At 40.5% G+C, this 26729-nt stretch overlaps 1 protein-coding gene across 1 annotated transcript in view; it reads right to left on the reverse strand.

The window, feature by feature from the left end:
• Positions 1-26729, reverse strand: part of LOC124547979 (sulfite oxidase-like) — a 126874-nt gene that overhangs the window by 41781 nt on the left and 58364 nt on the right. Inside the window, exons 3-4 of the mRNA XM_047125146.1 lie at positions 16643-16936; positions 2644-2803 (exon numbers count right to left, since the gene is read on the reverse strand). Coding sequence (XP_046981102.1) covers positions 2644-2803; positions 16643-16936 — 454 coding nt within the window. The remainder of the gene's footprint in view (positions 1-2643; positions 2804-16642; positions 16937-26729) is intronic.

The raw sequence follows: 26729 nt of genomic DNA on the forward strand, positions 1-26729 counted from the left end.
TTTCTCTTTATAAAAATAGCGACTCCTCCACGACTACTTTTGGTTCTACAATATGAGCTTGCTAATTCAAATCCTTCTGGGGTATACAGAGTAATTTCAGCTGGTGTGAGCCAGTGTTCATTTACACAGAAAACATGGCATGGGTTTGAACTTAGGAACACATCAATTTCATCTTTTTTTTTTACTGTACATTTAGATGCATAATTAAAGTTCTGTTTTCTAGAAGGATAGGCAAAAAATTTGATGCTTCTATATTTACAGTTTTTGTGGCACTGGCTGGGGGATGATAGTCCATAAAAAATCTTCACTGCAGCTACTCACATTCTTACTTCTGGTAGATAAGCAAGTGGCAGCTCTATTGTTCCTCATGGCTGTTGATGTGGCTGTATCCGCAGTTCTAGCTGGTGCACTGCTGTTGTCCTCTGTTGAACGGGCTGCTGTTGTTGATTGGTTGGTTGGTTTGGAGGATTAAAGGGACCAGACTGCCACGGTCATCGGTCCCGCTGTTGTTGATCTTACACAAGGTTGATACTACCCTAGTTCTCTGACTGTCTTTTGGGACTTACTTTTAATTGGTTCACTTATCAGTTTTCCTAATTTGCACTTTCTTTTACGATTCAAGTGAAGTCCATGTCTGGTGAAGCATGTTCTGTCAAGTGAGCTGACATCTATTAGTTCCACATTACTGAACATCTTACACGTGCTCTTGAGTTTATCATTTATTCTACGAATTTCTTTGTTTATGGGTGAGTATTCAGGCAGGTCATGTCTGTGGCTGAAGTTCACGAGTATGATATTTGTGTTTGTTAGAAGTAATAGAAGTCTCACAAGCTGTTTAAACATGTACATAGCTCTGTTTTTGTATATGTCATTAGCTCCAGCACAGATAATTACACTTTCTTGTCCAGTATAGTTATTTTTCACAATGTTTTTCGTTGCTTCCTTGAAATCGGTGCCTGGCTTGACCATACCTGTTACTGCCAATGACTTACTAATGCTTTTAAGTTCTTGAGAGAGTCCCTTGGCGTGGCTGTCCCCATATACATCGATTTTTGATTCGCACTTTTTCACAGTGCATAGTTCATTTTTGTTTACACTTTTTAAGGGTCTTTTTGGGTCATTTTTCATAGATAGATTTATACTAACGCTATTGTTTGTACTTATTATCGGTCTTTTTGGCTGATTTTTCGTCATGAGAACTGTAGTAACGGTATCATGAGTTTGTTCTGTGTTCACATCTATGGTTGGAAAAGCATTTTTGTCATTGTTCATTGCACTGTGTTTTTCTTCACACTCGAGAGCACCGAATTTTTTTGTAACACTTAATATGTGCTGGACCTGTGATGAAAAAGAAACCACCTGGTCTTCCCCATTCAGTTTGTACTCCGGAAAGTGTAGACCGAGTGAGAATGGCAGTTCTTGCTGGTCTGAAACAATCGGCTAGATGACAGGCTGTAGCGCTGGGTACATCGTTCGCTTCACCGCATCTTACATGATGATCTGTCCGCCCCCGGTAGCTGAGTGGTCAGCGTGACAGACTGTCAATCCTAAGGGCCCGGGTTCGATTCCCGGCTGGGTCGGAGATTTTCTCCGCTCAGGGACTGGGTGTTGTGTTGTCCTAATCATCATCATTTCATCCCCATCGACGCGCAGGTCGCCGAAGTGGCGTCAACTCAAAAGACCTGCACCAGGCGAACGGTCTACCCGACGGGAGGCCCTAGCCACACGACATTTCATTTCATACATGATGATCTTAAGTTTCACCTGTATGGGATAATGATTGGCCAGCAGCTTAGTGAACGGGATTTTGTGCAGCGCAGAGAGTTTTGTCACGTAATGGACAAAATTTTTATGGAAGATGCAGACGCTGCAGGCTTCATGAGTGATGAAGCACATTTTCATGTTCAAAATCGTCAGTATTGGGCACTGGAGAACCCACATGAATTACACCAAAGACCTCTCCACAGTTTAAAAGTAACAGTGTGGTGCCGCATTTCAGAGATGGGGATTATTGAACCCTATTTTCTTGAAAAGGAAGGAACTGCAGTTACTGTGACATCAGAGCGCTACGTTAAAATGTTAAACAGCTTCCTTCATCCAGACCTGGAAAGGCATCAAGTGAAAATGAGAGAAATATGGTTTCAGCAGGACAGTGCCGCAGCTCACACGGTGAGAGCATCCATGGAAGTGCTTCGACAAATGTTCCCAGGACATGTTATTTCGAGATGTGGTGATGTTTACTGGTCCCCCCGCTCCCCGTTTAGCCGATATGCGACTTCTTTTTGTGGGGATATTTAAAATCAAAAGTCTATATGAACAAGCCTTACACAATTGATGACCTGAAGAATTCCATTCGTCAGGAAATTGAAGCCATGCTGAATGAAATGTTGGAGAGAGCCATGCATAACTTTTGGGAGAGGATCCAAATTTGTATCCAGCAAGAAGGATGTCATCTCCAAGACACTATTTTTCAAACCTACCTAAAGTATGTATATTTCAAAACTGCATTAAAAAATCTATCACGTAATGCTTGTTTTTATTATTTTTATCAAACCGTATCCCAGTCATTCAATAGTGAAAAACATACGTTTCCTCTGCTCCACCCTGTACTATAACATTAATGCCTTACTATACTACACATACGAAGGTGTTATGAAGCTCTCCACTAGTAATGATAAAGGTGTCTCTGCATTGAAAGGCTTCTGGCTGGATGGCTTTAAGGCTGGATGTCTCCGTGGCTCATAAGCATATGGATCACTGACACTGTCCATTGCATTGTTTTTCTCACTTTGGGAGAGATTTCCTGCAACAGAAGGCAGCTCTATTAAAACTTCAGCAATAAATGAGATTCTTTGTGAAGACAATGACAAGCATGTTTACCTAGATGCACACAACAAGTATTAGTGAAATTTTTAAAACAATGAGTTCATCACATCAATAAGAAACGTAAGATGGAATGTAAATGTATATGGACACTGGTAATTACTCACCAAACAGGCACCAAGTAATGGTTAGCTCTCACATAAAGTCTTTTTCTCAAATGAACACAAACACATGGGGGGGGGAGGGAGGGAGAGGAAGAGGGAGGGTGGGAGAGGGGTGGAGGGGGGGAGAGGGAGGGAGAGGGGGAGGGGGAGAGAGAGAGGGGGGGTGGAGGGGGGAGAGGGGGGGGGGAGGGAGAGAGAGAGAGAGAGAGAGAGAGAGAGAGAGAGAGAGAGAGAGAGAGAGAGACCTGAAAACTAAGCAGTTCATCACCCTTTTTCGAAGCTGAATTGCTGCCCAGCACTTTCCTTCCTGAAAGACATACAAAATTGTAAACAGCACTATGCTAGCTTTCGGAACTATTAGTTCCTTCCTCAGGGAGGAGGGAAGGTAGGTTGGGAAAGACTAAAAATAAAGGCTAAGTCATTTAGACACCACAATGTGAGGGATCCACCTGTATGTGAAGAAGGGGAGACAATTTTCTAAATATCATCTCTTTGATCAGTGCCTCTTCAATTTATTGAGGTGATTACATACATCAAAATTGAAAATCACCCAAAGTCATTGAACAAATATTACCCATTTCTCTTTCAAACTTTTTTATTCTCCCAAACACAGCAGAAGCACTATACTTATAAAGTAATGTAAACTATTAAACAATGGAAAATCCAGGATGGAATGTAACAATATTATGAAAAGGAAAGCTACTACTCACCATATGGCAGAGATGCTGAGTCGCAAAAAAGAACAACAAAAAGACTCGCACTATTAAAGCTTTCAGCCATTAAGGCCTTCGCCAACAACAGACCACACACACACACACACACACACACACACACACACACACACACACAACAAATGTGTGGTTCCTGAACAGAGGCAGCACCAATTTCAGTAGTTGCAGCAGTAATAATGTTGATGATTCAATGATCTGGCCTTGTAAAATCAACAAAAATGGCTAGCTGTGTTGGTACTACAAATGGCTGAAAGCAAGGAGAAACTACAGTTGTAATTCTTCCCAAGGATATGCACCTCTACTGTATGGTTAAATGATGATGGCATCCTCTTTGGTAAAATATTCCGGAGGGAAAGTAGTCCCGAAACAAATTAGGCATTCTACGGATCAATGTGTGGAATGTTAGATCCCTTAATCAGGCAGGTAGTGTAGAAAATTTAAAAAGAGAAATCAATAGGTTGAGATGTAGTGGGATAGTGAAGTTCCATGGCAAGAGGAACAGGACTTCTGGTCAGGACAATATATGATTACAAATACAAAATCAAATAGGGGTACAGCAGGAGTGAGTTTCATACTAGCCAAGAAAGTAGGAATGCAGGTATGCTACGAGTACTATGAACAACATAGTGAACACATTGTCATTGCCAAAATAGATATGAACACCATGCCTACCACAGTAGTACAAATTTATATGCCAACTAGCTCCACAGATGATGAAGAGATTGAAGAAATGTATGATGAGATAAAAGAAATTATTCAAATAGTTAAGGGAGACAAAAACTTATTAGTGATAGGGGACTAGAATTTGATAGTAGTAAAAGGAATGAAAGAGGAAGGCACCTGGTAGAATTTTGCACAGAGCATAATTTAATCGTTGCTAACACTTGGTTTAAGAATCATAAAAGGAGGCTGTACACATGGAAGAGACCTAGAGACACCAGAAGGTTTCAGATTGATTATATAATGGTAAGATAGAGACTCAGACACCAGCTTTTACTTTGTAAAACATTTCCAGGGGCAGATGTAGACTCTGACCACAATACAGCGAGCAAAAGACTATTTACAACTCGTAAAGACACCAGATGGCAATTAGAAGAGTCGAGGGGCAAGGAAGGGAAGCAGTGATTGGAAAAGGAGTGAGACAGAGCTATAGCCTTTCCCTGATGTTATTCATTCTGCACATTGAAAAGCTGTAAAGAAAATTAAAGAAAAATTTGGAATAGGAATTAAAATTCAGGGAAAAGAAATAAAAACTATGAGGTTTGACAAAACATTGTAATTCTGTCAGAGATAGCAAAGGTCTTGGTACAACAGTTGAACAGATGGACATGGTCTTGAAAGGAGGATATGAGATGACCATAAAAAAAGCAAGACAAGGATAATGGAGTGCAGTCAAATTAAATCAGGTGATGTTAAGGGAATATAGGATATGAGGCACTTAAAGTAGTAAATGAGTTTTGCTATTTGGGCAGTAAAATGACTGATGATGGCTGAAGTAGAGAGGATATAAAATGCAGATTGGCAATGGCAAGAAAAACATTTCTGAAGAAGGGAAAAAAATTTGTCAACATCAAAGAGCGATTTAAGTGTTAGGAGATCTTTTGTGAAAGTATTTGTCTGGATTGTAGCCATGTATGGAAGTGAAACATAGGCAATAAACAGTTCAGACAAAAAGAGAATAGAAGCTTTTGAAATGTGGTGCTATGGAAAAATGTTGAGGATTCGATGTGTACATCACATAGCTAGTAAGGAAGTACTGAATAAACTGGGGTGACAAGAAAGTTGTGGCACAACTGCCAAAAGAAGGAATTGCTTGATAGGACACATTCTGTGACATAAATAAATCACCAGTTTCATACCTGAGGCAAGAGTGGGGGGGTGGGGAGGGGGGGCGGGAGGGGAGGAGGTAAAAATGGTAGAGGAAGACCAGGAAGAGAATACAATAAACATATGCAGAAGGATGTAGGTTGCAGTAGTAATACAGAGATGAAAAGGCTCACACAGGATAGAGAACGAAGGAGTAGTAGTTGTTGTGGTCTTCAGTCCAGAGACTGGTTTGATGCAGCTCTCAATGCTACTCTATCTTGTGCAAGCTTCTTCATCTCCCACCTACTGCAACCTACATCCTTCTGAAACTGTTTAGTGTACTCATCTCTTGGTCTCCCTCTATGATTTTTACCCTCCACGCTGCCCTCCAATACTAAATTGGTGATCCCTTGATGCCTCAGAATATGCCCTAACAACCGATCCCTTCTTCTAGTCAAGTTGTGCCACAAATTTCTCTTCTCCCCAATTCTATTCAATACCTCCTCATTAGTTATGTGATCTACCCATCTAATCTTCAGCATTCTTCTGTAGCACCACATTTCGAAAGCTTCTATTCTCTTCATGTCTAAACTATTTATCGTCCACGATCAATTCCATACAAGGGTACACTCCATACAAATACTTTCAGAAATGACTTCCTGACGCTTAAATCGATACTCGAAGTTAACAAATTTCTCTTCTTCAGAAATGCTTTCCTTGCCATTGCCAGTCCACATTTTATATGCTCTCTACTTCGACCATCATCAGTTATTTTGCTCCCCAGATAGCAAAACTCCTTTACTACTTTAAGTGTCTCATTTCCTAATCTAATTCCCGCACAATCACCCGCTTTAATTCAACTACATTCCATTACCCTTGTCTTGCTTTTGTTGATGTTCATCTTATAGCCTCCTTTGAAGACACTGTCAATTCCATTTAATGGCACTTCCAGGTCCTTTCCTGTGTCTGACAGAATTACAATGTCATCGGCGAACCTCAGAGTTTTTATTTCTTCTCCATGGATTTTAATTCGTACTCTGAATTTTTCTTTTGTTTCCTTTACTGCTTGCTCAATATACAGATTGAATAACATCGGGGATAGGTTGCAACCCTGTCTCACTCCCTTCCCAACCACTGCTTCCCTTTCATGCATCTCAACTCTTATAACTGCCATCTGGTTTCTGTACAAATTGTAAATAGCCTTTTGCTCCCTGTATTTTACGCCTGCCATCTTCAGAATTTGAAAGAGATTATTCCAGTCAACATTGTCAAAAGCTTTCTCTAAGTCTACAAATGCTAGAAATGTAGGTTTGCCTTTCCTTATCTATTTTCTAAGATAAGTCGTAGGGTCAGTATTGCCTCACGTGTTCCAACATTTCTACGGAATCCAATCTCATCTTCCCCGAGGTCAGCTTCTACCAGTTTTTCCATTCCTCTGTAAAGAATTTGTGTTAGTATTTTGCAGCTGTGGCTTCTTAAATTGATAGTTTGGTAATTTTCACATCTTTCAACACCTGCTTTCTTTGGGATTGGAATTATTGTATTCTTCTTGAAGTCGGAGGGTATTTCGCCTGTCTCATACATCTTGTTCACTAGATGGTAGAGTTTTGTTAGGCCTAGCTCTCCCAAGGCTGTCAGTAGTTCTAATGGAATATTGTCTACTTCCTGGGCCTTGTTTCGACTTAGGGTTTCAGTGCTCTGTCAAACTCTTCACGCAGTATCATATCTCCTATTTCATCTTCATCTAATTTCTCTTTCATTTCTATAATATTGTCCTCAAGAACATCGCCCTTGTATAGACCCTCTATATATTCCTTCCACCTTTCTGCTTTCCCTTTTTGCTGAGAACTGGGTTTCCATCTGAGCTCTTGATATTCATACAAGTGGTTCTCTTCTCTCCAAAGGTCTCTTTAATTTTCCTGTAGGCAGTATCTATCTTACCCCTAGTGAGACAAGCCTCTACATCCTTACATTTGTCCTCTAGCCATCCCTGCTTAGCCATTTTGCACTTCCTGTCGACCTGATTTTTGAGATGTTTGTATTCCCTTTTACCTGCTTCATTTACTGCATTTTTATATTTTCACCTTTCATCAATTAAATTCAATATCTCTTCAGTTACCCAAGGATTTCTATTAGCCCTCGTCTTTTTACCTACTTGGTCCTCTGCTACCATCATTATTTCATCTCCCAAAGCTACCCATTCTTCTTCTACTGTATTTCTTTCCCCAATTCTTGTCAATTGTTCCCTAATGGTCTCCCTGAAACTCTGTACAACCTCTGGTTCTTTCAGATTATCCAGGTCCCATCTCCTCAAATTCCCACCTTTTTGCAGTTTCTTCAGTTTCAATCTGCAGTTCATAACCAATAGATTGTGGTCAGAGTCCACGTCTGCCCCTGGAAATGTCTTACAATTTAAAACCTGGTTGCTGAATCTCTGTCTTACCATTATATAATCTACCTGACACCTTCCAGTATCTCCAGGCTTCTTCCACGTATACAACTTTGTTTTATGATTCTTGAACCAAGTGTTAGCTATGACTGAGTTATCCTCTGTGCAAAATTCTACCAGGAGGCTTCGTTTTTCATTCCTTACCCCATTCCATATTCACCTACTACTTTTCCTTCTCTTCCTTTTCCTACAATCGAATTTCAGTCCCCCAAGACTATTAAATTTTCGTCTCCCTTCACTATCTGAATAATTTCTTTTATCTCATCATACATTTCATCAATCTCTTCGTCATCTGCGGAGCTAGTTGGCATATAAACTTGTACTAATGTGGCAGGCATGGGCTTCATATCTATCTTGGTCACAATAATGCGTTCACTATGCTGTTTGTAGTAGCTTACCCACATTCCTATTCTCCTATCCATTATTGAACTTACTCCTGCTTTACCCCTATTTGACTTTGTATTTATAACCCTGTATTCACCTGACCAGAAGTCTTGTTCTTCCTGCCACCGAACTTCACTAATTCCCACTAAATCTAACTTTAACCTATCCATTTCCCTTTTTAAATTTTCTACCCTACCTGCCCAATTAAGGGATCTGACATTCCATGCTCCAATATGTAGAATGCCAGTTTTCTTTCTCCTGATAACAACGTCCTCCTGAATAGTCCCTGCCCGGAGAGCCGAATGGGGGACTATTTTACCTCCGGAATATTATACTGAAGAGGATGCCATCATCATTTAACCACAGAGTAAAGCTGCATGCCCTTGGGAAAAATTATGGCTGCAGTTTCTCCTTGCTTTCCGCCGTTCACAGTACCAGCACAGCAAGGCTGTTTTGGTTAGCGTTACAAGCCCAGATCAGTCAATCATCCAGACTGTTGCCCCTGCAACTACTGAAAAGGATGCTGCCCCTCTTCAGGAACCACACGTTTGTCTGGTCTCTCAACAGATATCACTCCGTTGTGGTTGCACCTATGGTACAGCTATCTGTATTGCTGAGGCATGCAAGCCTCCCCACCAACGGCAAGGTCCATGGTTCATAGGGGGAGGTAGGATGGAGATCTGCATCAAATCATTCTTCAGCCTGAAGATGACAACAACAACAGAAGACTGTGCTTTTTTTTCTTATCAAGGTCTGACTCAGTATTTGTTAAGCTTCCTTCAGACTAAAGGGTGTTTCAAAAAGAATATATGTATTTCAAATGCATATATTCATTAAACTTTAAGACATATGAATATGAAACCTTACACACAAATTTACAAACCTCTCAAGTTCAGATTACAGATGTTCAATATGTCCTTTATCAGCGACACTGTCACATCAATACTCAAATTCCGCCTATACTCGGGCAAGCATGTTCTTTGTCACTGATGTTATGGCAGTATGGATCCAGTTCTTCAACTCTTCCAGATTCTGTGGGAGTGGTGGTGCATAAACATTTTCTTTAAGGAAACCCCACAGGAAGAAGTCAGAGGGTGTCAAATCTGGTGACCTTGGAGCCCAGCTGAGACATGCTAAGTCACCAGCTCCTTGACAACCAATCCAATGGTTCGGTGGAGCTTCATGCACATATTCACTCACTTGGCTACTCCAGTGAGCAGGTGCCCCATCTTGAAAAATGAAGTTGTCTTTGTGCAGCCTCAGTAGCAACCAGTTTTGTAACATGGCGAGATACTGCTGACCATTAACTGTGTTTCCATCAAAGAAGAATGGGTCGTAAACACATTTTCGGGATATCACACAAAACACATTGACATCTCGTACATGTTCAACGGCTGCATGTGGGTTCTGTAGGCCCCAAATTCGAACATTGTGTTTGTTTACCTGACCACTAACATGGAAAGCTACTTTCTTACTGAACATGATGCATTGTGCGAAAGTGTATTCACTGTTAATACCATCAAGAATCTCGTTGCAAATGTGGCATGTTTGCATTTTCATCAGGACACAGAGCTTGTAACAGCTGTAACTTGTAAAGATTCATAGCCAACCAATGTCTTAAAACATGCCAAATTGTTGTTGTAGGCAGTTGTAACTCCCGACTGGCACAAGAAGTTGATTTTGAAGGACTAAGTTAGAAAGCACTTTGAATTCGTGCAACATTTTCTTCAGGATCACGAGGGCAGCCAGGACTCTTTCCTTTACATACACATCCTGTATATAGAAACTGTCAATACCATCTGTGAATGTTCCACCCATTCGGAGGATCAATTTGGTACCTCAATCTGAAACGTTTATGCATTGTAATCACAGAATTGCACTTCGCAAACTCGATAACACAAAATGATTTCTGCTGTGGAGTAGCCATTTTAAACATATGACAGTTACCAAGCAAAACAGAAGACAACTGATATCTAGTGGTTATTAATATAAGCTAGACTATGTCTTCGTTTCTCCAATAGCCAAGCCGAGACACTGTGATTGATAGTTTGGACAAAATAATACTTTGTAATATGTATATTCTTTTTAAAACACCCTGTATATTTCATTGTAAATAACTGCATCATCTTCAAAAATACTGAGGTTACTATTAACATTGTCCACAAGATCATTAATAAACATCATCAACAGCAACAAATCCAACGTGCTCCCCTAGGGTACACCCAAAGTTACTTCTACAGCTGTCAACAACTTTCCATCCAAGATAACATTCTGTGTCCTCCCTGTGAAGAAATCCTCAATCCAATCACATATTTCATCTGATACCCCACCTAATCATACTTATGATAATAAGCATAGGTGTAGTACTAAGTCAAATGCTTTTCATAAATCGAGAAATAACGCATCTATCTGACTGCCTTGATATATGGCTTTTAGGATGTCATGAGTGAAAAGAACGAGTTGGGATTTATGTTTTCAAAATCTGTGCTGGTCAGCAAGGAAGAGGTAGTTCTGTTCGAGATTCTTCGTTATGTTGGAGCGCACAACACATTCTAAGATTCTACAACAAATGGATGCCAAGGATATTGGATGATTGCTTTGCATATCACTTCCGATACCCTTCTTGTGCACAGGAGTGACCTGTGCTTTCTTCCAACTATTGGGCACGGTTTTTTTTTTTTTTTCTTTTTTTGAGTGATCTATGACAGATAATAGTTAATAGAGGGGCTAAATCAGCTATGAATTGGGTATCGAATCAGGGACTCCATCAGGCCCTGGGGCTTCGTTTAATTTTAATGATTTCAGCTGTTTCTCAATGCCCTGACACTAATATCTATTTCACTCGTCTTTTCAGTGGTATTATAATTAAGTTGGGGCAATACCCCTGGGTCTTCCTTTGCAAAATGACATTTGAAAACAGAGCTAAGCATCTCAGCTTTTGCTTTGCTGCACTCAGCTTCAATCCCAGTCTCATCCATGAGTAATTGCTGGATACTAACTCTGGTGCCATTAACAGCATTTGCATATGACCAGTATTTCTTTGCGTTTTGTGAAAGATCATTTGGCAATATTCTGCTACGGTCATCACTGAAGGGTTCACACATTGCTCTCTTGACTGCCACAGGTATTTCATTTAGCATCTCTCCATCTATAGCCCTACACTTTGTTTTATACATATTATGCAGTAGTCTCTGTTCGTTTTTTTTTTTTTCTTTTTTTTTCTTTCTTTTTTTTTTTTTTTTTTTTACATGTTTCTTTTACCCCCCCCCCCCCCCCCCCCCCCCATGAACCATGGACCTTGCCGTTGGTGGGGAGGCTTGCGTGCCTCAGCGATACAGATAGCCGTACCGTAGGTGCAACCACAACGGAGGGGTATCTGTTGAGAGGCCAGACAAACGTGTGGTTCCTGAAGAGGGGCAACAGCCTTTTCAGTAGTTGCAAGGGCAACAGTCTGGATGATTGACTGATCTGGCCTTGTAACAATAACCAAAACGGCCTTGCTGTGCTGGTACTGCGAACGGCTGAAAGGAAGGGGAAACTACAGCCGTAATTTTTCCCGAGGGCATGCAGCTTTACTGTATGATTACATGATGATGGCGTCCTCTTGGGTAAAATATTCCGGAGGTAAAATAGTCCCCCATTCGGATCTCCGGGCGGGGACTACTCAAGAGGATGTCGTTATCAGGAGAAAGAAAACTGGCGTTCTACGGATCGGAGCGTGGAATGTCAGATCCCTTAATCGGGCAGGTAGGTTAGAAAATTTAAAAAGGGAAATGGATAGGTTGAAGTTAGATATAGTGGGAATTAGTGAAGTTCGGTGGCAGGAGGAACAAGACTTCTGGTCAGGTGACTACAGGGTTATAAACACAAAATCAAATAGGGGTAATGCAGGAGTAGGTTTAATAATGAATAGGAAAATAGGAATGCGGGTAAGCTACTACAAACAGCATAGTGAACGCATTATTGTGGCCAAGATAGATACGAAGCCCACGCCTACTACAGTAGTACAAGTTTATATGCCAACTAGCTCTGCAGATGACGAAGAAATTGAAGAAATGTATGATGAAATAAAAGAAATTATTCAGATTGTGAAGGGAGACGAAAATTTAATAGTCATGGGTGACTGGAATTCGAGTGTAGGAAAAGGGAGAGAAGGAAACATAGTAGGTGAATATGGATTGGGGGACAGAAATGAAAGAGGAAGCCGCCTGGTCGAATTTTGCACAGAGCACAACATAATCATAACTAACACTTGGTTTAAGAATCATGAAAGAAGGTTGTATACATGGAAGAACCCTGGAGATACTAAAAGGTATCAGATAGATTATATAATGGTAAGACAGAGATTTAGGAACCAGGTTTTAAATTGTAAGACATTTCCAGGGGCAGATGTGGACTCTGACCACAATCTATTGGTTATGACCTGTAGATTAAAACTGAAGAAACTGCAAAAAGGTGGGAATTTAAGGAGATGGGACCTGGATAAACTAAAAGAACCAGAGGTTATACAGAGATTCAGGGAGAGCATAAGGGAGCAATTGACAGGAATGGGGGAAATAAATACAGTAGAAGAAGAATGGGTAGCTTTGAGGGATGAAGTAGTGAAGGCAGCAGAGGATCAAGTAGGTAAAAAGACGAGGGCTAGTAGAAATCCTTGGGTAACAGAAGAAATATTGAATTTAATTGATGAAAGGAGAAAATATAAAAATGCAGTAAGTGAAACAGGCAAAAAGAAATACAAACGTCTCAAAAATGAGATCGACAGGAAGTGCAAAATGGCTAAGCAGGGATGGCTAGAGGACAAATGTAAGGATGTAGAGGCCTATCTCACTAGGGGTAAGATAGATACCGCCTACAGGAAAATTAAAGAGACCTTTGGAGATAAGAGAACGACTTGTATGAATATCAAGAGCTCAGATGGAAACCCAGTTCTAAGCAAAGAAGGGAAAGCAGAAAGGTGGAAGGAGTATATAGAGGGTCTATACAAGGGCGATGTACTTGAGGACAATATTATGGAAATGGAAGAGGATGTAGATGAAGATGAAATGGGAGATATGATACTGCGTGAAGAGTTTGACAGAGCACTGAAAGACCTGAGTCGAAACAAGGCTCCCGGAGTAGACAATATTCCATTGGAACTACTGACGGCCGTGGGAGAGCCAGTCCTGACAAAACTCTACCATCTGGTGAGCAAGATGTATGAAACAGGCGAAATACCCTCAGACTTCAAGAAGAATATAATAATTCCAATCCCAAAGAAAGCAGGTGTTGACAGATGTGAAAATTACCGAACTATCAGCTTAATAAGTCACAGCTGCAAAATACTAACACGAATTCTTTACAGACGAATGGAAAAACTAGTAGAAGCCAACCTCGGGGAAGATCAGTTTGGATTCCGTAGAAACACTGGAACACGTGAGGCAATACTGACCTTACGACTTATCTTAGAAGAAAGATTAAGGAAAGGCAAACCTACGTTTCTAGCATTTGTAGACTTAGAGAAAGCTTTTGACAATGTTGACTGGAATACTCTCTTTCACATTCTAAAGGTGGCAGGGGTAAAATACAGGGAGCGAAAGGCTATTTACAATTTGTACAGAAACCAGATGGCAGTTATAAGAGTCGAGGGACATGAAAGGGAAGCAGTGGTTGGGAAGGGAGTAAGACAGGGTTGTAGCCTCTCCCCGATGTTGTTCAATCTGTATATTGAGCAAGCAGTAAAGGAAACAAAAGAAAAATTCGAAGTAGGTATTAAAATTCATGGAGAAGAAATAAAAACTTTGAGGTTCGCTGATGACATTGTAATTCTGTCAGAGACAGCAAAGGACTTGGAAGAGCAGTTGAATGGAATGGACAGTGTCTTGAAAGGAGGATATAAGATGAACATCAACAAAAGCAAAACAAGGATAATGGAATGTAGTCTAATTAATTCGGGTGATGCTGAGGGAATTAGATTAGGAAATGAGGCACTTAAAGTAGTAAAGGAGTTTTGCTATTTGGGGAGCAAAATAACTGATGATGGTCGAAGTAGAGAGGATATAAAATGTAGGCTGGCAATGGCAAGGAAAGCGTTTCTGAAGAAGAGAAATTTGTTAACATCCAGTATAGATTTAAGTGTCAGGAAGTCATTTCTGAAAGTATTCGTATGGAGTGTAGCCATGTATGGAAGTGAAACATGGACGATAAATAGTTTGGACAAGAAGAGAATAGAAGCTTTCGAAATGTGGTGCTACAGAAGAATGCTGAAGATTAGATGGGTAGATCACATAACTAATGAGGAAGTATTGAATAGGATTGGGGAGAAGAGAAGTTTGTGGCACAACTTGACCAGAAGAAGGGATCGGTTGGTAGGACATGTTCTGAGGCATCAAGGGATCACCAATTTAGTATTGGAGGGCAGCGTGGAGGGTAAAAATCGTAGAGGGAGACCAAGAGATGAATACACTAAGCAGATTCAGAAGGATGTAGGTTGCAGTAGGTACTGGGAGATGAAAAAGCTTGCACAGGATAGAGTAGCATGGAGAGCTGCATCAAACCAGTCTCAGGACTGAAGACCACAACAACAACAACAACATGTTTCTTTATTAGTGACTGTACACCATGGAGTGTCTGTCCCATTATGAACCATCCTACTGGGTATACATCTATCCAGTGCATGATCAACTGTTCTTTTAAACTTGAGTCATGGTTACCCTGCATGCTCCTGTCCTGGGCTAAGTTTCGAGCACCTCACTGAGGTATGACAATTGCTTCTCTGTCTAGTTTGCTGAACATATAAATCTTTCTACTTGTTTTAGCTGTCCTTTGTATTTTGGTATTCATTGTTGCTATAACGGCCTCATAGTCACTGATACCAGTTTTGATATGGACTTTCTCAAAAAGGTCAGGTCTGTTTGTTGCCATTAGACCTAATATATTTCCAACATGAGTGGGGTTCTGAACTTTCTGTTCTAGCTAGTTTTCAGAGAAGGCATGTAGTAATGGTCCACGGGATGTGTTGCCACACCCATCACTAACAAACCTATAATTATCTCATCTGATTGTTGGATGATTGAAGTCTCCTCCAACACTTACACTACCATTAGGGGACTTATGTACAAGAGAACTTAGGTTTTCCCTAAAGTTTTTGGTTACATCAGGAGGAGAATCTGTGGTTGATAGAAGGACCACCCTTGACACTGAGTCTTGCTCAAACAGTCTCACATGCTGCTTCAACTTCTATCTCAGTGAATTTGAGTTTCTTGACTACTGCTACAAGTACACCACCTCCATTTCCCGTTTCCATATCCTTTTGGTGTATGCTTAAATCTCTGCTTCAAGATTCCTATCGATTAAGAACCAGAGGGTCAAGATCAATTCTGGGGACAATGCTGCAGATTGTGAGCTTCATAAAAACTCCATGTTGCTCACGGAGGCTGGTCTTCTTAACCCTCTCTGGTAGTTGCCTGAATGATCCAGTATGACCTTGGAGTTCAGAAAACAGGCATCATTTGTTCCAACTCGCACCACAATTTGTAGCTGGTTGCACCCTATTCCCTCAAAGGCTGCCAGCCTCTTCAACATGCTGTATGACTCCTCCAGGCTTACTCAGTGAGTGTACCTGGTATTCCTTTCTATCCCTTGCTGCATTTTCCTCAGGGATACCATTATTTACTGTAGGTTTCACCTGCCGACAATTAACAGGCCCTACCCTTTGGCTTTTGCCTCCCCTTGACAGAGGACAAAGCAAGTTTCCCCAAAATAGGTGAAGTGAGTCCCACTGGCCCAGTTTCAGTTTCAATAAGAGACAGCACTGCAAACTTGTTTCTTAGAGGGATCAGTATAGCACCCTTAGTAATTGTTGCTCTCTGTCTGCCTTTACAGGATGCCTAGACCCAACAGTGACACACCACCCACAGCCAACTGAAAGCATAATGTTGGGGCTTGTCTTTTCTGCAGGAAATACACTTAATTTTAGAACATTCGTAACAAAGGTATTTAATGTGTGATGCATACAGCAATGACTTCGGACATTCACTGACAATAACATTCCTAAAGCCATGCATTATAGTTTGCATTCTATATGAAGCAAGTACTTCAATAGTTTTCCATGAAAAAATCTGTAGTTATCTGGAAATGCACTGAAAAAACATGAAAATCAATTTTTCACTAAAACATTATTTCATAATCACATATTTATCATTTAGACATTTTGTATGACTCTCACGACAAGACTACTAAAATGCATTATAATCAACATAAATAAGTAATATATTAGTTTATGAAAAAAGAGCACACTGACCTACCTATCCTGTAGCCCTCCAACAGTTCTAGAACATTTTGTTGCTTGTGGACAGCATATAGTGCCCAAAAAGGCTCCAATGATCCTCCAGCAGCCATAAGAATCTTATCACCACCCGGGTGCTGCTCAATAAATGGTGTTATGTCATAGACACCATGGCCAAATGTAACCCAAACACCTGAGCTCTTATCATTATGTTTAGCAACTTCATCAAGTGAATATTCAGGCAAGCCTGACTTGTATTCGCCTGGTAACTGCTGTGATGCTGCATGAACTGTCTCTCGTAATTTCTGGTGACCTGAAATAAAAAAAAATTACGATCTAAATAGTTTTTCACATGTTCTGTTACAATGCAGCATACAGAAAATTAATGAGTTTAATGAAAGGCTGAGTATTTCTTTGCTACACATGACACATATTCCATTTTTACAGCTGAAGATGGTCATATAAACTGAAACTGGTAATTACAGCAATGTAGAATTTTTAAATGAAATGATTTAATTAATGAGTAGGTTAATTAATGATCATGGCAACTTTAAAGAAGGAAAAAACCTGCACTGACCTTGTAAGTTTAGTAGACTTTCTGTTCTTATGTAAGGGGATACTAGTATAGGACAGAATAGTTCAAGTACTAAAAATTATGAAGTAAGGGATATTAATCAGTATGAGCCCAGTAGTGCATGTACTGAGACACATTAACATCTCAAAGTAAAATGTCCCTTGGTCTTTGTTGTGTACACAGTTCTGCGTAGTCAGCGCGTACACAACTTTCCCACTAGAGCGCGGCCCGCTAAGCACAACAGAGTAGGCGCAGCGCTCGTCCGTCTGCGCACTACGCGATGGCGCTGTCATAGAGACGGACCAAATTCTGCTTCCGCCAATCCGCGTATTAATATGTAACGGAACCAATGAGATTGCTGCTAACGTAGAACCTTTTCTCCTTGCGGATCACACTCGCGCAGTGATACCTGAATGTGCGAGGTATTATAACGAGTGTACAGACCTCTGATCAGTTAGTCTGCATTAGTCTGTACCAGTCTGCATTAGTCTGCATTTGTCTGTATCAGTCTATAGTCAAGTTTCAGTCTGCGCCTAATAAGATTATCATATTCCTGTACATACCCATGAAGAGAAATGTATAGACACTTTGTCAAGTATCAGAGATATGTGAGAATAAGATTAACGTACCAAGACCAAAGGAACTTCAGATTGTCAATTGTAAACAGCATCCAGAATCAAGTTACGTAATGTCTATGATTTTTATTCTTTTAATAAATGTGTGTGAAAATTAATCAAGTTCTGTTTAAAGTTGGTCACCGTCAATCTGCTACTCTAAGCGTGCAAGTGGCATTTCTATCGTCTGACCTAACGGCAGAAGATAAACACGCCACGATAAGGCCACGAGACATATTGCTGACACTCGCCTACTTCGTTAGAGCAACAAGTCAAATAATCTGATGGTGTGTGTACCGAAGGTCTTACAGTACGCACACCACAGTCTTAATTGTCAGCTTGGTTTTTTAAGCAGAAACAAACATTTTTGTAATCTTCAAAATGGCAGTCAGTATAAGTGTACATGATCTTACTGCTATAATGAATTACTGTTATGCAGTCAAAAAGGTAATGTGAGAAGAGAAAAAGTGAATTCTCAAAGTTTAGTGAAGGTATGTCAAGTTTACAGAATTCCGAGAAATGTAGGCACATGCAAACCAATACTCACCCAACAATTTATCCTAGAAGATAGATTGAAGAAAGGCAAACCTATGTTCATAGCATTTGCAGATTAAGATAAAGCTGCTGACAAAGTTGACTGGAACACACTCTTTGAAATTCTGAATGTAGCAGGGATAAAATACACAGAGCAAAAGGTTACTCACAATTTGTACAGCAACGTGACTACAGTTATAGGCACTGATGGCTTGTGCAAAATTTTACCAATGTGGTACAATGTAGAGGCCTATAGTCTACTGAGTTACATAGATAGTAGTCGTACCTACATTGAATATATTAATTTAATGTATATAAATAAAACTGTTTACACATATTTAAATTTTAAAATTAAACGTTTAACAGTGCGAGGAAAAAAAAAAGTTATCGTAGCACAGGAAATCAAACCCAAGCTGACGGATTGCCAGTCAGTGTACTTGACAACTGCACTACAGAGCTAATACATAAACTGCTGCACAAAAACCCCTCATACTTTACATGTAAATCCATAGACAACATTTTACCTTTTCCTAGGACCCACTCACACAAAATATTCCAGGAACCTGAAAGGGACATCTAACTGCTTCTACTCACATAATTTGAGCCAAATTGGTGAGCCTTGTCCCACATTCTCCTGTTGTTAGATTTGAATTTGGAGTAAATCTACCTAAATCTTGCAATCTCACTTTTTCCCTCAGAGATCTACTGGAAAAGAGCCCCTTTAGTAGGTCATCTACAGAGTACACTCTCTCACTAAATGCCCTTGTATACTCACTTTTTAATCACCATCAATAGCCTTTTGACTTACAAGGGTAGTAATCACAACTAAACTGGATATATTAATTTTTCATATGCAAATGGAACTGTTTAAATATACTTAAATTTTATAATTAATCAATTAATAGTGTGAAGAGTAAAATACAATTTTAAAAAAGTTATGGTAGCTGTGGGAATCAAAGCCAAGCTAGCAAACTGCCAGTCAGTGCACATGAACACTCAGCCATAGTCCGTCAACTGCTCCTCAGAAATCTCTCATATTCTACATTTGCACAACACTTTATGTGCACCTTCAAAGAAAAATACTGACCTGGTGCTGTGAACAACATAGCACTCATAGTGCTGGAAGAGATGATACCAGATCAAAGCAGGCCCAGTTGGAAACACACTGCTGCATCCCTACTCCGAGTTGATCATAGCCCAGCTGACCATCATTTCAGCACTCAACACTGAGATCTAGTTATTGTGGCCAGACCGTTACAAAAACATGTTTTTGTCCATTTTATCTACACGCCAGCATGCATTCGAAGAGAAACAGCATAATTTTAGAGTGATTTTCAGTTCACATTCAAAGAGAAATGGCATAATTTTATGCAATTTCCAGCTTGCATCCAAAGAGAAAGAGCATATTTTAGTGTGATATTCGCATGCATTTGAAGAGAAATTGCATAATTTTAGTGTGATTTTCAGTTCACCTTCAAAGAGAAATGGCATAATTTTATGCAATTTCTGGCTTGCATTAAAAGAGAAAGAGCATAATTTTAGTGTGATATTTACAGTTTGCTGTAGCACATTAGCACATGATAACTAGCTGCCACTGGTTATATGAATCAAAGGAAAGATTAGATTAGAAGGAAGAGAGACAGGGTTGTAGGCTATTCCCAGTGTTACTCAATCTATGCAGTGAGCACAGGAAACCAAGGAGAAATTTGGAAAGGAAATTAAAGCTCTGGGAGGATAAATTAAAACTTTGAAAACATAAGGTTCCAAGACAAATCCACACAAAAGTTCAAACCCTTCATCTCGGAAGAAGAGAGGAGAAGAAGATCAGAAAGAATGAAGAAATACTGGGCCCTAAGAAAAGAACAATGCACAAAGAAATGATTGATCCAGCGTACCCCAAAGAGGGTGAAACGAAAGAAGAAAGAGAAAGAAAACTTTGAGGTTTTCTGGTGACATTGTAATTCTGTAGAGAATGGACAGTGTCTTGAAAAGAGATTACATGATGAACATGAACAAAAGTAGCACTAAGGCAAAGGAATGCAGTCTAATTAAATCAGCTCATGCTGAGGGATTTAGATTAGGAAACAACTGATGACAGTTGAAATAAAAAGGATACAAAATGCAGACTGGCAATAGCAAGAAAAGCATTTCTGGAAAAGAGGAATTCATTAAAGCCAATTGTCTTGCCACAGTAGTAACACTGGTTCCTGTCAGATCACCGATGTTATGTGCTGTTGGGCTGGGCTAACACTTGGATGGGTGAATGTCTGGTCTGCCAAGCGCCGGTGGCAAGCAGCGTGCACTCAGCCCTTGTGAGGCAAACTGAGTAGCTACTTGATTAAGAAGAAGCAGTTCTGGTCTCGTAAACTGACATATAGCTGGGAGAGCGGTGTATTGACCACTTGCCCCTCCATATCTGCATCCAGTGATGCCTGTGGGCTGAGGATGACATGGTGGCCGGTCAGTACCATTGGGCCTTCATGGCCTGTTGAGGTGGAGTTTAGTATTTTAATTCATTAACCTCTAATAAGTGTTCAGAAAAAAATTCTCAAGATGTTTATCTCGAGTACTGTATGGAAATAAAATGTGTACAGTAAGGAAGTAAGACAAGGAAAGAATAAAGCTTTTGAGATGTGATGCTCTAGAAGAGTGATGAAGACTGGGTGGGAATGTCAAATAACTAATGAAGAAGTTCTGTAGTGAATTAGGGGGAAAAAAATTATGGCAAAAGTTGACTTCAAGAAGAGGTAGTTGATAGGGCCAATCCTGAGGCAAGGAGAGATTGTCAATTTGATAATAGAAGGAAATGTAGATAGTAAAAACTGTAGAGGGAGACCAGGCTTGAATACAGTAAGCAGCTTCAAACAGATGTAGATTGCAGTAGTTCTGCAGAGATAAAGAAGGTAGCACAAGATAGACTGGCATGGAGAGCTACATCAGACCAATCTTCAGACTGAAGACGACAACAACTACAACAACAACAGTCAACAGTCTAAGAAGAGGAAATGATAGCCTGACATAAAAAATATGCATCTGAGGTCAAAGCAAAACATGCATGAAACGCCACAAGACACAGTCAATGCATCAGAATTGAAGAAAGTAAACACCACAAAGCAGCAGGTGCAAAAATAACACCTAAAACACATAAAACAATGTTTCTAAATGTGAACAAATTTCTTCGCAACAGTGTCACAGCGAGTGGCTCAGAACCGAGGCTTAATTCAAGTATTAAAATAACCATGTTTAGCATCCCAGATTCAAAAGTTACAGTTATTGAAAATAGCCTAAAATTCCAACAATTATATATGAAAGTTCTGGAAACAATAAGCATTATGTTGCGAAAATAAATGCCACAAAACATGTACACATATTTTGAGACAGTCATGGCAGAGGTATAGCCGAAATTGTAAAAAGAATTTTAACAATGCCAAGATTTGTGTCATCAAGAAGCCTGGTGCTAAAATTCAAGAAGTCTTAATATGTAATTCTTCATGCTTTCCCGGCAATCTGTTGACATCTTGGATATTCGGGAATCCAGCCGGATGTTCGTGTCGTTCTCGCGTGATATTTCAACAACGTGCCTTGCTGTCTTCTTCAGGTGCTACCTGAGACTGGTCCTTGGTTCTATAGAGTCCAGTATTTATGCCTGGGAGGAGCTAGGTGTTCCCTAATCAGTCCGCGCCAAGTCGAGTGTTCCATCTGAGGTCCGCACCCGCCAGACGCGGCTACATTGTCCCTCTCTGGTCGCCGGTGTTCCCTCCGCCATCCGCGCCCGGCCTGGCCGTCTTCTGAAGTCGAGTTCATGATCTGGGGTGTGTCAGATCTGGTGTCTAATGTCCGACACCTTGACTCACAGCTGTTCTCTCGGTCTCCACTTCTATTTCTTGTAGAATCCAGCACTTGAGCTTGTGAAAACTCAACGCAGGACACTCCGGGATTCTACAAGAAATAGAAGTGGAGACCAAGAGAACAGCCGTGAGTCAAGGTGTCAGACATTAGAGACCAGATCTGACACATCCCAGATCATGAACTCGACTTCAGAAGACAGCCAGGCCAGGTGCGGACGGCGGAGGGAACACCGGCGATCAGAGAGGGACAATGTAGCCGTGCCTAATGGGCGCGGACCTCTGATGGAACACATGACGCGGCGCAGACCGATTAGGGAGTGCCCAGCACGAAACAGAAGCAGAAATCACAGTAACAGTCATGAGATAGAGTACCCAACATCTCAGATTGGGTCTGACACACCTCAGATGACAACCTAAACCGTTGAGGATGGCCAAAACGGGTGCCGACGGCAATTGGAACACCCGCGACTGGAGGAGTCCGTTGAAGCCGAGTCTGGCAGGAGCGGACCACAGATGGAACACTCGACTCGGCGTGGACCGATTAGGGAATGCCCAGCTCCTCCCAGGCATAAATACTGGACTCGATAGAACCAAGGACCAGTCTCAGGTAGCACCTGAAGAAGACAGCGAGGCACACTGTTGAAATATCGTGCGAGAACGACGCGAACATCCGGCTGGATTCCCGAATATCCAAGATGGCAAGTCTTAACATGCTGTGATGCTGAAACTGTAAAAAATGATTATTGATCGTAATATGTGGTATTAACAATGTCACCTACAATGAAGGTTATGATGTTGCACAAAACAGCAAGGCAAAATTTTCATTGCTTCATCACTCCAGGATATTTCTTACCAACATTCCAAACCACCAGGATTTGATCCCACAACCCTGTGTAAATGAGGCTATCTCATAACCAGACTTTGAAATAACAAAAAGCTGGAAGTTTTGTGGTAATATTCATGTTGCAGATGGAAGTAATTTTAGTAGAGAGTCGTTCATTAACTGTGGCATCCCCTAAACAGGCCAGGAGAAAAAGCGTTATATGCCCTTCCAAATGCAGTGGTTATGGAACAAAAGAACTCCACACTTGTAACCTATTTCCCTTCAATGGCTTCAACAGTCTCATAGTGCAGGCTCAAAATATCCTAAATGTAACAATTAACAGTGAGACAATCTTGTAAATGATGCCATAGTCACCTTTGACTGAACAATTATTTATCTATAAAACCAACTACTGTAATTTAGGTAGCTTTACCATTATCAAATGGGATACTGCAAAACTGTGCTTTAGTGCATGTCGAAATTAAAAAAATATTTGACACATGTACATGTTGTCATCATTTCTGCATGTTAGGTATTTAACATCATCGTTATCTTTTACATGAATGACATCAAATCACTAGTTGTGTAAACTGTATAAATGACAGATTACACATGACTGTGAAACCCAGCTACAAGTTAATGAGACTTTTATTTCAAACTCTCAGATGCTTTTATAGGCGAAAGTATTTATTCTCATGAAATATCCAAGCAGTGGCAATTTTTCACTAGTGTTGGCTTCTAAATAAAGTAAATGAAATTTCTGTTCTCTTAGAGGACCCAGAAGGTGTAAAATTTGTTGTTTTATGCTCCTCGGTGTTTTGCAAAGATATCAGAGTGCTTGGAGGGATCAGGGAATTACTTCTCATTGTGTCGACTCAAGGGGCTCTGAATCCCTGACAGAACATTGAGTTAACAGATTTTGGCTCATGGTGATTTATGTTGTCCATTTATCGGATCTACTTGACAAAAATTCATCCATGTAGTTTCCAGTGGCAAAATCATTAACATACTTACCCAATTCTGAAGTACACACCATGTGAATTATCTTGGCAAAGGCCATATTTCAAAGCCCCAGTTTTTGCAAAATGCTGGAAAGTGCATTACACGCATATCTTACAAATTTTGAGCTTCTGAAACATTATGAAAGTGTCACTTCCTGACTTTCCTTCCTTATACAGCAGTACGACACTTGCAACTTTTCAGTAATAGTCTTCACACAGGGATTATGGGACAAAAACTGAATCTAATCTAATCTCATCTAATCCCATCTGGATTGCTCTATCAGAAGAACACAGGCCAAAGCTGTGATGGCATTTACGGTACTCCTGCACGCATGAGATTCTTTTTTTTCTGCTTAATACAGACAGCACCCAAACTTGAGAATCTCTTGAGAATGTTTCCACTTTGTTGAAATCATTGTTAGACACCTTTCCTGTGGTAACAAGGAAGCAGAAACATATCAAATAATTAACCTAAGAATTTCTGGGCCAGCTGAAATGAATGACAGTATTTTCCAGAACTACCACACTATAAGGCAATGAAGAAGAATAAGAAACTGTTTAAAGAATCTATCAGAGTATAAGAAGTAAAATCAAGGCACATAAGCAGTCAATAGTTGTCTGAGATTTCAAGACAATGACAAGTCATTTCCAGTAGGGTGTTCCGACTTTTTTTTAGTACATGTTTGCGTTATAACATTCATCAGCAAAGGCACCTGGGACAAGTTCTACTCTTTAATTTTATTCTCCAGGCTCTGTACTTCCCAGTTCACATTGAAAGAGATAAGGTATTACTGATAAGAGTATTATTAGGAGATCTAAGAGTATTATTAGGAGATCTGCTCAGTCTTCTTGAAACTATAGTACTCTTGCCTGTAACAACATCAATTTTTGTTGTTGTTATATCATTCTTGGTGCACTTTCAGTGTCTTCAGTCTGTGTATTGCTTCAAAGAAGACAATACAACATACAGCCACCAACCCATCAAAGCATCTTGTGATGGTGTTGACAATTCAAGCTCACAGGCTGCCTCTGTCTGAGTGACCACCTGTTGCAGAGGAAACAGAGGAGAGCATCCAAATGTGTTCCTTCAAAGCCCAAAGAAATACACGTCATGCAAGTTGCGAACTGGGCATGCCTCAGCCAACTGTGTGGAAGATTCTGTGGAAGTGATTGCATCAGAAACCATATCACATGTAATGTGAATCATCATGGAAAATCCCAGTGTTACAGTGCAGATCAAAAGAGATTCTCCAAAGATGAATGTCTTCAGTGCTGTGTGATAGAGCAATGTCTACAGGCCCTACTTTTCTCCAGGGAAAACTGTGATGGGTATGGCATACTTAAGCACATTAAAAGACTGGTCGTTTCTGAGGCAGATAGCTGATAACCCTCACTTCTTATTCCAACATGATGGAGCCCCATTTCTTGGGCACGGAAAAGTGTGTTGGCATCTGAACAAGGAACTGCCAGACGGGTGGGTTGGGCAATGTGCTCAGGACGATTCGGCACTCTTCAGATGGCCCCCAAGGTCTCCCAATTTTTTTCTTTGGAGTATGTGAAAGACCATGTGTATTTACCACCTTTTCTAACAACATTGGCTAAACTCCAGGATCACACCACTGCTGTGCTGATGAACATTGAAAGGGACATGCTCGAACATGTATGGACTGAGCTTGACTACCGCATAGATGTGTGTTGTGTAACACAAGGAGAGCACATAGAACACTTGTAATGATGTGTAAGAAGCTTGAAAATATGCTTTTTCATACAAAGTATCAATCACTATTTTGTATGTAAAACTTTGTGAAATACATTCATCCAAAGCCTGATGAATTGTTTGTAATGACCCTGCAAGGCTTCATCCCGCTCTATTTGCATATGGAGTGTGGGTATAATGGTTACTTAACCACCTCTGTACAAGCTGTAATTAGACTAATCCTGTCTTTGCAATTCCTATGGGAGTAATACATAGGAAGCTGTAGTATATTCCTAGATTCCTCCCTTAATACTGGTTACTGTAACTCTGTAAGTATGCTTTAATGGAATTGGTGATTTTGTCTTCCAGTGTCTGCCAGTTCCAGATAATCTGTCTTTCCAAGACACTATCCTGTGAGTCAAACAAACCTGTGTCCATTTACATTGCCCTTCTTTGTATAGTTTCAACACCCACTGTTATACATGTCGTCTTGCCAGCAATGCGTCATTTCAGGCACCATGAAGTCACATTGGAGGCAGGTAGTATCAAGCATCCCCCAGGGTTCAGTATTAGGGGTTATACTACTTCACAGCATGTCAATGGTGCGTCAGCAATTTTGACCTACTGCAAATACACATGTATGCTGATGACCTCCAGTTGTAGCTACGAGCAAAGTCAATAAACAGAAGACAGCTATTGAGAACCTCAATACCAACGGTGGTGGAGTTTGGCGTCGGCGACCATTGATGGCCTCTTGCCAGTGGGAGCCTCGCAAAAAAGTTGTTGATGCTTTAGTTGTTTGTCCATCTCTATTTCCGTACAAATGAAATAGTGTTTATCTATGGTCATCTGGCAACATTATGACAGGTAAGCCCCATTACAAGATGCATTTAAGGTGTACACCTAAGCGGCAGCACACCAAGTGTATAAGTTTGGGACTGCAGATTGGTTCTGACAGGCTTACTACATTACACAATTTGAGCGGGATATACCTGTCATGAATCAGCGCATTCACA

This window comes from Schistocerca americana, chromosome 1 (assembly GCF_021461395.2).
Source record: "Schistocerca americana isolate TAMUIC-IGC-003095 chromosome 1, iqSchAmer2.1, whole genome shotgun sequence".
NCBI classification, from domain to species: Eukaryota; Metazoa; Arthropoda; class Insecta; order Orthoptera; family Acrididae; genus Schistocerca; species Schistocerca americana.